This window comes from Mercenaria mercenaria, chromosome 17, assembly GCF_021730395.1.
Source record: "Mercenaria mercenaria strain notata chromosome 17, MADL_Memer_1, whole genome shotgun sequence".
Lineage (NCBI taxonomy): Eukaryota > Metazoa > Mollusca > Bivalvia > Venerida > Veneridae > Mercenaria > Mercenaria mercenaria.
This window is the reverse complement of record NC_069377.1, coordinates 46,423,742-46,437,818: the sequence shown is the minus strand read 5'-3', so window position 1 is coordinate 46,437,818 and position 14,077 is coordinate 46,423,742. Positions and strand designations below refer to the sequence as shown.

Sequence of the window (14,077 nt, the reverse complement as noted above, 5' to 3'; positions counted from 1 at the left end):
TGCTCAACCCGGGGCTAGAGGGCGTGGACGGTAGCATGCATTTCCACTTCCGTCCATGAACAGGCTCAATCAAACCGAGCCTGCAACATTTTCGTTTTTGTCGTGTTGAGCGACCTGTGAAGTTTCCACATTTTTATTTGAATAACGTAGTTTATCGAAAGTATTGTTATACTGCTCATGTGTGACACGAAGAGTAAGCGTTATATTTAAGTCACACATTTATGCACTTGACAACATCAAACAGCTATATTACAACACATTATATTGTTACCTAATGGAGTAAAATAATAATCACATTTATACAGTATATCCACTGACTCTACCGAAAGTACCTCCTGAAATCGATTCTGCAATCCAGATTTGCTTTTATTTTCATATTATTGACTCCTCTATTCTTTAAACTGGGATACTTTTCGGCCTAAACATGATATTTCAACAAAAAGCATAAAAAAGATCTGATGACATCACTTTTTCCTATGTAGGCGCACCTTTTTTCTCGAGAACCTCATCGTTATTTGGACCAGCCGTCTTTCGTCTTTTCTCGAGAAGCTCGTCGTTATTTGGACCAGCCGGCTTTCGGTCAAACAGATGCAGCACTATTTCTAGGATAAGTTGCAGAACTTCAAAGAAACTAAGCAATGAAATTCCCATAAACAGTCCAGCCGCTCCTCCTATATCCGACACGAACTGCACAGGCTGGGAATGAAAAATATACAAGTATAGTACAAATTTATTTAAAAAGTGATTTTTTCCAGAGTTCATGCGAAATTAACGACAGAATATGACAAACGAATGCATGAATTGCTCATTCTGTCATTCGTGTGTTAATTTGCCGGTCATATTATGCTGTTCATTTCGCATAAACTCCGAAAAAATGCCATTCTTATTTGAACATTAAATTACCTTCTTTTCTGCTAACAACAAAAAGAGGCAAATTTCCTCTACGAGAATCATAAAATCTTTAAAAATGTTAAGTAGTCTACGGCCTCTAAATATAACAGCCAAACTTATTCCCGCCTACTCGACGTCCGATAGAAAAACACCCTTGACACCTAAAAAAATACATCGTCGAACGGTTCAGTTTGGGCATTTACCGCCAGAAATTGTTTTAGCTATATAGTGAATGTTCTCTTTCGACTTTGTGTCGCTTGAAGATTTTGATAATTTTTGGTAGAACGACACCATTTAAAATTTAGTTCTTAGTGAATGTCGCGTGCAATATCGCGGAAGAGGTTGTCTTTAATATCTTTGCACAAGTCTTTTCTTTTACGAAAATAAACATTTATTCTCTCTACACAAATTACATAGTACATGAAAATATGTCACTATTGTTCACTGTCATTATGATTATTAACTTGACCGAAGATTTGAAAAAGTGAGAAAACGGTCATTTTGTCTGAATATGAAATGTCATTGTTTTCTGCTAAAGTAACCATCTACTTTATAGCTTTAAATACAAGTTATTGTTTTCATTATGTATGCATGATAGATACAACTTATATATAACGATGCCATTGATATCAAAATAATTAAAATTCATTCAACTTCTTTTTTTTTTCTTTGGAGAGCCGTCTGCTAATGTCTAAAGAACTTCGGGCCTAGTCCATTTGTTTTTACTATTTTGAAACTTTTTTTCCTTGTACACTATTATAACATCTAAAACTAGGATGTGTTAAATGTTTGTTAATGACAGCTACTAAAATGTTCTTTACAAGTGTCACTGACTGGTGAAAATAAAAAAAAATACTCGAAATCATATACATGGTTTTAGGTTTAATTCTTATGCACACTTTACTTGAAACACTTCTGACAAACAGAAGTAAAACCCCATATTCCTACAAGTAAGAATAAGAGCATCTTACTATGTAAAATGGTTCCTCAGTTATCTTCTCATAGTTGAGGTCCTCAAAGTAAATCAACATCCTGACAAAGTTGTTCTTGTACATGAAAATGGACTATACTAAGAGCCGCACAATTAAAGTTCTTTTCTTTCCTGGAGTAAATTTTGATATTAACCAAGTTCCAGAACTGTTAAGGGGACGAGTTGTCGGAAATGTCCTAAGAAGTATTGCAATCAGGTGGCAACAAGTATAAAATGATAAAATTTATAAAACAGTACTACATGTTTTTGGAATAAGCCCTTTTCTACATTTTATTCCCCACCGAAGGCGGAGGGGTAATGTTTTGGCGTTGTTCGTCCGTCCGAAATTAAAAATGCTTATAATTCTAAAAGCATGTTAGCCAGAATCGCCACACCTCACATAATTATCAATTACCGCATGGCCTCGCATATAGTATTATCCCGCTTGACTGAGTAAAACAAAGTTTTTCTCCTTGATTTGGTAGAAAAAAAAAGAAAATGCTTATAATTATTCAAAAAGAATTTTAGCTTGAATCACCAAACCTCGCATAATTATGAATTAGCAAATAAGTTTTGCTCTTGTATAGTATTATCCTCCCTTGATCCAGTAAACGCAGAGTTTTCCCCCTTGGATTTGTTAGAAAAAAAGTTATAATTGAAAAAGTAATTTTTAACTAGAATCACTAAACCTCACATAATTATTTTTAACGGCCTTTGCTTTCATTTAGTATTACCCCTTTTGACCCAGTACAACGAGAGTTTTTCCCCAAGTTTAGTAAAAATAGGATTTTTACCCGTATTTATTTAAGTAACCTATTTATGGATTTTCATGAAACATTACCCAATGTAGATCACAATAAGGCAGGTGCATTTTCGTCAGCATCACTTCAGTGACCAGAGTTATTGCCATTTAGTTGTTTTGAAATTCATAAATTTCCATTTAACAAAGTAACCTTTTGATGGACCTTTATGAAACGTAATACAAATAATATAGGGCGGTGATGCATGCGCAAATTATTTCAGGATATCTGAGTTATTACTTGTTATATTTTTCGAAAACAGTCTCCTCGTATTCGTCGTGGGATATAAATTCACTAAATTTGCTTGTTTACATCTATGTTTACTGAAAGGTGTTTTCTACACAACAGAGCGCTCATTGTACGAACGTTTTTAATAACATCCCAAAACTTATCGAATAAGTTTGTTTAATTTTATTTTATTTGCAAAGTAAAGGAGCTTTATCAATGTTGTAACGGCATACACCATTTGCAAAATTAAAAATCACTAAATAATACAGAGCTATGTTGTAGCAAATATATATCATTAATTGAAACCGATACTTCAGTAGATCTCAAACGTTGTAACTTTATTTCAGGTAAAGCTTGTAGCTATAAATTAAAGTACGTAATACGTTTTTTCTTTTTTCTTTTTTTTTTTTGTTGTAATTTGGTGCAGCTGATCTCAAGAGAGATTGTTAGGTAAATGGCTTAACGTTTCAGTCAGAGTTAAGAAAAACATTATTAGTCATTAAGAGGAAAGATAACATTTTTGTAATATCAAACCTTTCATAATTGAAGTCTGTGGTCTCATTCTTAATTTGTGCACATGCGTTTTTTAATGATGAAAGATTCTTAGCACAGATGTCTTTCATTAACACTTTTCCTGAAAGGAAAATATATACATATGTACAGCGCTGAATTTGTGCATACGCAAAATATTGCAAATGCCACTCCACTTATGAATTTAGACACAACACATGTTTTGATAAAATAGTTAGCTCTTAAATAAAAGAAAATGATTGAAAAAAAGTTTAGATCGGTATACAATTTAGAAATAGCCTTTTATCTGGATATCACATTACAATAGTACAATAATATCTTTTAACGTAAATTTCGACAAAAGTCTTTTTGCAAAGACGTATGCCTAAACTCAAATAAATTTCATAGCAGAATAAAATGCATTCATGCTTATTTCATTTAATACCGAGAGAAATTGGGACCTTTAGTATCATAACATTTTATGACATTTTGCTAATTGCCCTATAGTGAAATAACCTATTATAAATGTTATTAGGCCTATATGAAATTAATATCATAGACAAAGTGTATTACAGATTTCGGTATCTCTCACAACTGATTATCAAACAAAGTATGTATTCAAGAAAGGAATGTTAAAGATTACAGTGGATGAAAATGTTGTGCTGTTCTTCTTTGAATTTTGTATACGACTTTCATGCTGTTCTTGTAGAAAAAAGTAATTCATCATCGTAATGACTGTATTATAAAAACCAGGATATAAGAGCCAGTATGACCAGCAATGTTCAAAGAATACAGGCCTTCTGCAAGCTTTGAGTATGTACAAAATCATTGAAATGAGCCTATATGTTAGAATAATGAGACAATAAATATATAAGTGCAAAACGGGAAATCAGATCAAATTCACACCGTCTTACTAGCGTTAATGCTAAAATGTTGAATTGACACATCTACTAAAAATACAAAGAGAGGAAAAAGAAAACGATTTTATTTCATGATATGGCGAAAAATATGCAAAACATATTTAGCATTTGATTTAAAGATCATTTCCAATCTTTCTATGACAACACTGCTATGGCAGTATTTTTATACTGTAAACTTCTTTAAAAAGAAGTATCATAAAATGTACGATTATTTCAAGCTTACCAAATAGTCCTTATGCTGCCAAACACGCCCGGACATTGTTTTGCTGTAAACGAATTCTCTGTAAATCAAGACATACATTTATGAAATACATGGAATATACACCCACCAAAATTAAAAACGCATCCCAATGGACTGCGATATTTTCTCTGAGCATCATTTATTGCAAAGCGAGTTATTTTTTGCTTGCTCAGTACAATAGTCTTTTAGAATCGCGTACATACATGTAAAAATAATTATGATTATCGCGTGTTACCCTTGTATTGAAATTTGAGATCCATGTTTACTTTAGGTGTTTAAAAAATGCCCATGCTTAAATATGATTAATACATATATCGTATGTGAATAGGCCAGTAAATAGGACATATTAAACATGCAACCGTTCTTCGGTCTATTTTTAGTCTCTTTTTCAATGTTATATTTCAATTCTACTTAAATTTCTTTTCATACCCCATGTCACATATGTCAAATATGTACGAGTAATGTTAATTGAAATGTCTCATTGTATACTCTTTTGTCATTTGAGCTTAATAAAGGTAATGTTGTTGTATCAATTAAAACTTGGATACACGCACTTATACCTTATTTATCAAACATAATACTTTATTATCAAGTAATACTGAATAAGACTAAAGCGCAAAATTTATTTCGCAAGCTTCCTGTGATCTGTCCTTTCTTATTTATTTTCGCGATGTTGTGGAAGAGAAACTGGAAATGCATTATATATGTATCATGAAAACTCTGACGTGAACTTTTCAATGTTTTCGCGCTAACTCTAAATCCACAAGAGGTAAAACTCAGCGAGTACTGAGCGAATAATACACTGTATCTTTTTAGAGAGTATTGTACAAAAACTTGGTCTTAGGTTGTTCAGTTAATATAAACAACCTTCACCATACTCTAGTATTTACAACAGATATTTTTGAAAGAAAAAACGTGTGTATGTGCTCTAAAAGTAGCAAAAGGAAATCTAAAAAAATCCGAAGAAACCATTGCATAACTTACGAACAGGGGCTGATACAATCACAACCAAGCGCTCCCTTTTCAAACATGGTGTCTACATAATCGACGCAAAACTCGTCTGAAACAAAATTGGATTCACTTTATGTATCCATACTTTTGTTACTTCACATAATTTTTATTTTTTTTTGTAAAACTACACAAAATAACAAGTGTATTGCGTAGCTTCTTCAGTGCTATTCGCAGATAAATATATTCTTGGTTCAGTCAAGTTTCCTTTGAGAACAACTTAACTTGAGTTTTGGCTACAACTGTTATCTCTTATATTATGGATTTATGCCACATAATCATTGGCTTAATGCTTATTTACCACGCATATTTCTACCGCATGCAGGAAGTTTCTCTAAAACAGCTACCTTTTTGCCACAAACTTAAAGTTCTTTCTGGGCTCCTGTATACCCAGGGGCGTAGCTTTCTTTATACACTTACCCCAGGGATTACTGCCACAAATGCAACGTTTCTTCCCGAAATCTATATCCGGTGCATCATATGGTACACAAGAACACTCCTTAATCACATTTTCTACACGGCAAAACGCTAAGCAAGCCTGTTTTTCGAAAATAATAGATAAAATATTTTCCTACAAAATGCACTTTTGTTTTGTCTGTCGAGTATTTATTAAGAAACAAAGACAAATATCAAACAGGGAATGCCACGTACCAAAAACTCAGCCTCCACAAAACGAAACCCACAGCACGCAGACGTGCACACCACACACAATCAAACTTATTTTTTTTTATTATTATTACTATTTAGTTTTATAATATAATTAGTTTGCAGGATGAATTCTTCGTATTTTGATTGCCACAGGAAATGCGGTTCTTTGCTGTCAAAATGGCATGATTTCATAAATCAAAAATTATTTCACTGGGTATTTTGTTTGTAACTGGTGAGTTTTAGTCACATCTGCACAACTGGCTTTACATTCTTTCTTAAACAAGTAGAATCCCATTGTCCCTCTAGTCACAGACAAGTTCCTGGGTAGAACCACCTACATTCCGCAAGGCAACTGGATAGCATCCGTACACGAGTATCGATCAAAGCTCTAACCAACAGAAGAGAAACGATACGGGTAAGTCAGCGACCTGACCCAATCGACTAAGGAGGTCCATATTGAGAATTTATTGTTCTGTTCATGTAAGCATATAGACTTTAAAATATAAAAAGAGAGCATATTTCTTATTAAAGTTAATATAAAATGATATATACACATAATAAAAGCATACATTTCGAAATATATTTTAAAGGAGATATTCATAAAGACGAAGGGTATACCATATTACTACCTGTGATATTTATTATTGATAGAAAAATATTCCGTTTTACTGCATGTAGAAAATTATACCGGTTTACTATGTAAAGTTATATTTATTCCAGAACTTGTCCACATCAAACGTACAGTTTCCGTAGGGCTCATTTAGTCTTGTAAAATTTACCTGGAAATATACACGAAAAGTGTGTCATTTACAGTTCTATATGCATAAAAAGTCTGAATAACTTTGAAATTAGTTACACGATCGCTTCATAGCTTTTTGATATATGTGATTTGAGACATTTGTGTATGAAAGAACAATCTGCTTTCCACAGTTTGAAGCACTTCTGGGACGAAATAAAATATTTATATTTATTTGAATATTTTTGACAGCCTCAATGGTCAAAGAAAAATTTGATGAAAATCTTTTTTAAACACTCGGATGTAACAGAGTTCCATCCTAGTAATGGTAATGGGGATTGGGCCCTAAGAAATGAGTCACTGCTAGTGGTTCTTCTGCAGGAATTCTAGGAGTTTTTTTTATAGTCTCTTGCTATTTATGGTCTAATTTCTTAATTGTGAGCATAATATTATGTTAGTTTATTTATTCCAAATTTAAGCACTTTTGAGCAAAGAGGGTTATATAAATGTGGTATAAGTAATCAATAATACTTCTGATCTCAACTGTGAAGTCTTAGAAAGAACTCATTGCATGTACGTTTTTGTCTTCTCCTCAATAACTGATACCTTCGAGGTCTTTCTTCTTCCCACCCTTGCATGGCTCCGAATTCTTCACGAAGACGTAAAGAGAAAAAAAAAACATCACACAATTTTTTCCGCGAGTGTGACGCCAGTCAGAGCTAATTGTCTGTTTTCGTGATGATAATTCACATCACTTTCCTAAATAAATTGTTTGAGATTTGGAAGATGATTTTGATATACAGTTGTGCATATCTGTATTTATTGCAAAAGCATTTTGCCACACTTTAGAGGATTTTTTAAATATAATTCTACAAAAACGCAATTTTTTCTACAAGAATCCTGAAATTAGTATTCACTGCTGAAGATCACAATGTTTAAGCACCAAGACAAGAAAACCAAGAAAAGAAGAAAAAAGAAAGACATAAATTTCATCTCTGCTATCGAACAACAATGTTCTTACAATATGCTCTTTTTGGCCTCCTATGATAATTTCAATAATGACTTTAAATTAAACATTGAAGCATATTTCATAAAAAAGAAACTTTCTTAAATTGTACCATTTTTACCCTTGATAGTAAAGATCCTTTGGTAGCACAGAACGCAACCAACATAAATAATAGAAGACAAGGTTCGACTAATTTTGTCCATCAAAAGGAATATGAAAGTAATGAAATATGTAGCAACCCTCACGCACTTCACTGTAGCTCCAGCTTATGTCGAATTCTATTTCGATATGCATTATCAAATGAATGGACCAGATCGCAAAGGACCAGAAAATTTAACAACAACATCGAGTCCAGGTAAACGGGGATGGGGTGTGTGTGGGGGGGGGGGGGATATTTTTACGACCGCAATACGGCACTGAAGAATAGAACGGAACCTAGAAATATAACAGAGCAGACTTAATTTGATTGGTCTGTTTTTGTGAAGTTATGAATTGTGCAGCACATCTAAAACACACAGTTTGCTTCCTGTTTTAGTATCAGTTTAACGCTTAGCCTTACGTTTTGAGAAAAAAAATCAAACAACACCAAATCATAGCAAGAAAGAGTTGTTTCACATGAAATGTATAACATGTATATTACTCTACGAAACAAATGTCAATATACTGATATAAACATTCAATTCCGGAAAAGGACTGCCTAAAGGGGCCTCACTTCCGGACAGTCAAACGCCTTTAAAATTCGTTTTGATGCATTTGCAATAGCGTACGAGTGTTGAAATTTCACATAACTAGGCGGAACACAGTTTTCAACAGTTCTTTTATTTTTATTTCTTTACAAATGACATTCATTTTCAAAGGGGGACAACTTTTTCAGAATATTTTAAGTATCCGTCGTACGGGACAGTACGGCAGAACATGTAAAGGTCAGGAAAAATATTGGTAAAGATGTTGTTCGTTTATCAAACATTTCTGTGTTTTGATGATATACTCCTAAACCTTAAACAAATAGATGTATTTATGATACCCGTGTAAATATAATCTTATAACGACCTATTTCACTGACTATTTAATACTGTCATATAGAATTAATCAAAACAAATTAGCCGAAAAAGCAAGTTTATCTTCTATGAAATATGTAAGAATATAATTATGTGATATCAAATGCAAGCTTTGCGAAGAAAAAAAATCGTTTTTGTAGGAGTTGTGTTGAAATACTCCTGATGAACACCTATAAGATTTTACATTATGATCTATTTCTGTGCAATGCTACATAAATAATTCATTGTAAATAGTTTCAGACAGAGTTTTAAAGCACTTCCTCTAATGTCGAAGTAACCACTTAATAGATATTCTTATCATGAGGACGATGGCAAGAACATTTGCAATAAATGCAGATGTACACATTAAATGATACGCACCTGAACTCATACAAAAAAATTTTTTTTACATATACCGCTCTCAATCCTATGTTTGTCTCATATCCCGGACTTAGAGTCAAACCTTCATCGGCCGGCATAGGAAATGTTCCTGGTTCATGGAATACAATACGAACACCATACCCCGAGGAGAAATTCTCAATGTATTCATCCACTTCTAGGTATAAAGTCAGTTTTATTCCTGCAAAGGGAAAAAGTTTTTTTCATTTTTCATTGCAATTAAAACGAGTACCAACTAGCACTGTTGATAAATGCATTTGGCATTTTACTGATTGCATAGATGTTAACGTCATATCTTGCGGGAGGTAATTCTGTTAATCATTACATTTTATAGGATAAAACATAATTAATATATCAATATTTGCACAGTGCTTACAACTTTTTATACCAGAGAAATAGATATCATCTAGTCAGAGAATTTTAAATGTTACACTTCCAAACAACAAACTTTAATTGTTACTGCATATGAAATGTTCAAAGAAAGTGATACACTGAACTGTCAAACCTCATATGTGCAGCACATTTTCAATAAAACAAAAGTATACTTTGAAAATGATATAATGATAATAATAATGACTTTATTAAACCAGGATAACATAATATTTGAATATAAAAAAATCCTAAAATATGGTCCTCTGAACACATTCAATTATTTAAAAATTCAAACGGTCCTTACTATTTGATTTAAACGATAAAATGGAAGACATTATTTGACATATATTCAACAACTTTTCTAACTCCTACCTTGTTTGCTTTTATTCATCTTTACCAAATTCTTAAATAATGATTATCTAACTGTGCGTAAATTCAATGAGCCAGTTGTAAAAAGGTAGCGTCAAAAATAAAACGTCACAAGTGCAACTTGCCGCTACGCCGCAAGCACTGCCATCCCGGGGATAAATAATTTTACCGCTAACCTTATACTCTTCCAGGGATAGATAAGATAGATAATGCTCTGCTATTTTACAAGTGTGCATTAGATCTAGTTAATTATGAGATTTGTATCGAGTTCTGCAGTGGAGATTTCGCGCGTTATAAGCGGCGTAATATTAATTCGCGAAAAAGTCTCCCTAAATCCCAACAAATGCGACCTTGCTGTAACCGTTACGACTGAATGAATTTACGTCTAATGGTTATCATTGTTATGTATTATCATTATAAAATAATTTTTGAACATTGTGTGTCTAACTTTCATTCAAAATTTGACAGAGATAAAATAAAAGTTGTGATTTTAATCCTAATGCTCTAGGGCTAATATTTTCAACATTACATTGCCAGTCACACTGTCCCAGGCTTGAAATTTTCAACATGACGTTGCCAGCCCCATTGTCATAGGCTTGATAATTTCAACGTGCCAGTCAGTCCCATTGTCACAGGCCTGATATTTTCTAAATACCGCTGCCAGTTCCACAGCCTCATATTTGATATTTTATACATAACTTTGTTAGTCCTATTGTCCAAGGCTTGATATTTTCTACAAACCACGGCCAGCAAACTGCCCAAGGCTTGATATTTTTAACATATTAATGCCAGTCACACTTCCCCATACATATCACTGTCAGTCCCAATTAGCCATGCTTGATATTTTCTATATTTCCCCGTGTGCCCCACTCTCCCAGGTTTGGCATGTTCTACATACAACTGCTAGCCCCACTTCCGGTTCCACTGCCATAGGCTTTATATTTTCTACATACCACTGTAGGTCCCACTGTCTCAGGTTTATATTTTCTACAGAGCACTGTCGGTACCACTGCCCGTGTGTGATATTTTTTACATAGCATTGTTGATCATGTTGCCATAGGCTTAATATTTTCTACATACATTGTCGGTCCCGTTGCCCCAGACTTGATATTTTCTACCCACACTGTCGGTCCCACAGACATATATATTCTACATACAACTGTCAGTCTCACTGCTCATTGACTGATACATTCTGCATACCTCTGTAAACCCAACTTTCACAGACTTGATATTTTCTACATACCACTGTCGAGCTTATTGCCCAAGGTTTGATATTTTCTACATGCCGCTGTCGGTCCCACTGTCAGACTTGATATTTGCTACATACCACTGTCGGTCCCACTGCGCCAGGCTTGATATTTTCTACATACCATTGTCGGTCCCACTGCCACAGGCTTGATAATTTAAACATACCACTGTCGGTCCCGCTGCCCCAGGCTAGATATATTCTACATACCACTGTCGGTCCCACTGCCCAAGGATTGATATATTCTACGTAACACTGCCGACCCACTGTCCCAGTATTGATATTTTCTACATACCACTGTTGATCCTACTGCACCAGGCTTGATATTTTCTATATATCACTACGGTCCCACTGCCCCAGGCTAGATATTTTCTATATACCACTGTCGGTCCCACTGTCCCAGGCTTGATAATTTATACATACAACTGTCGGTCCTGCTGCCCCAGGCTAGATATATTCAACATACCACTGTCGGTCCCACTGCCCAAGGATTGATATATTCTACGTAACATTGCCGACCCACTGTCCCAGTATATATATTTTCTACATACCACTGTTGACCCTACTGCACCAGGCTTGATATTTTCTACATACCACTACGGTCCCACTGCCCCAGGCTAGATATATTCTACATACCACGGTCGGTCCCACTGCCCAAGGATTGATATATTCTACGTAACACTGCCGCCCCACTGTCCCAGTATTGATATTTTCTACATACCACTGTTGATCCTACTGCACCAGGCTTGATATTTTCTACATACCACTACGGTCCCACTGCCCCAGGCTAGATATATTCTACATACCACTGTTGGTGTCGCTGCCCCAGGCTAGATATATTCTACATACCACTGTCGGTCCCGCTGCCCAAGGCTTTATATTTTCTGTATACCACTGTCGGTTTCACTGCTCAAGGATTGATATATTCTACGTAACACTGCCGTCCCACTGCCCGAGTACTGATATTTTCTACATACCATTGTTGATCCTACTGCACCAGGCTTGATATTTTCTACATACCACTACGGCCCAACTGCCCCAGGCTAGATAGTTTCTACATACTACTGCCCGTGCCGCTGCACCATGCTTGATATTTTCTATATAGCACTGTCGGTCCACTGCTCCAGGCTTGATATTTTATACATACCACTGTCGGGCCTATTGCCCAAGGTTTGATATTTTCTACATCCCATTGTCGGTCCCACTGTCAGGCTTGATATTTACTACCTGCCACTGTCGGTCCCACTGTCAGGTTTGATATTTACTACCTGCCACTGTCGGTCCCAGTGTCAGGTTTGATATTTACTACCTGCCACTGTCGGTCCCACTGTCAGGTTTGATATTTACTACATGCCACTGTCGGTCCCACTGTCAGGTTTGATATTTACTACCTGCCACTGTCGGTCCCACTGCTCTAGTCTTGATATTTTCTACATACCACTGTCAGTCCCACCGTCCCAGGCTAAATGTTTTCTACATACCACTATCGGTCCCATTGTCCTAGGATTGTTATTTTCTACATACCAGAGTCGGTCCCACTGCCCCATGCTTTATATTTTTTGTGATCCATCGTGTAGCAGTTACCGTAGTCAGATGTAGTGAAGGCATCGAAATATTTACTGATATGGAACAAAAATGTTGATATTATACGTTTGATAATGTTCTTAGTTCTATGAAATTTAGACCTTAATGATATTCTTTTCACATGTTGGGTCAAAGTTTTCAGTGTTTCTACATTCTTACAGTGATAGAAAGTTGCATCTTTTTAAAAAATCTTCCGAAACATTTTGTGGATAACTCACTTTCTGCTGTACAAAATTTTAATCAATATATCATAGAATTCTCCATGTGTATGTCAAACACTATGAAAGTAGAAGAAATAAGTTTCGATGATTAGACAGGACAAAGTTTTCAATATTTACTTACGACACATTCTGTTCCCGTCTAGCAAATGATGCGTATTGTATGAAATCTTCTCTTTGGTGTCCCATACGCTTCCTTTTCGCTCTTAAAAGAAAAACATCCTATACATAAAAGTAATACAATATTCGGTATGTTAATTATTCTGTATATCTGAAAGACATGGAAACTCCGGCTAAATCTCATTCCTGTCGCTAAGAGTTCTTACAAATTCCGAAGTTGTTACTTAAACGCTTAAGTATTATTAAATCAGAGAAAAGAAATTTTTATGCGGCTATGAAAGCGTAAATCTTATATGTACATCTTTGTTATCGCCAACTTTATAATCAAATTGAGCTAAACTTACACTGAAACATTCCTGTACGCGGTCTTGAACTTTGTTATCACCAACTCCCACTTGTCCTTAGGGTCCTGATAATGTTCAGAAAGTATTATGTCTACATATTCATAAGTTATATTCGAAGCTGTAAGATTAAAACTGTCTTCTTCATTTCCGTGGTAGTCGAAGAGGTCCCATGTATACTGTTCGTCATAGTTATAATAAAACGAAGAATAACTCGAGCTTTCATATGACGATTCGGTAGAAGTTTCATTCGAAGCAATTGTCACGGTTTACCAGTTTCATCTGTAAAAGTTTCATCTAAAGCAACTGTGACGGTTTCACCAGCTTCATCAATAGAAGTTTCATTTGCAGCACCACTGACGGTTTCTTTTAACAAATCGGGTACAGTTGTGCTTGTAACGTCTTTGACAGTTCTGTTTGCATTATGAATATC

General features: G+C 34.9%; 1 protein-coding gene across 1 annotated transcript; it reads right to left on the bottom strand.

The window, feature by feature from the left end:
- Window positions 1-474: 474 nt before the first annotated feature.
- LOC123535750 (FMRFamide-activated amiloride-sensitive sodium channel-like) lies at window positions 475-12,928 on the bottom strand. Its single transcript, XM_053527818.1, has 6 exons — window positions 12,820-12,928; window positions 9,412-9,575; window positions 5,989-6,106; window positions 5,545-5,620; window positions 4,543-4,600; window positions 475-696 (listed from the first exon to the last, which is right to left on the bottom strand). The coding sequence occupies exons 1-6, from the start codon at window positions 12,926-12,928 to the stop codon at window positions 475-477; spliced, it is 747 nt and encodes a 248-aa protein (XP_053383793.1).
- Between the last annotated feature and the right edge of the window lie 1,149 nt (window positions 12,929-14,077).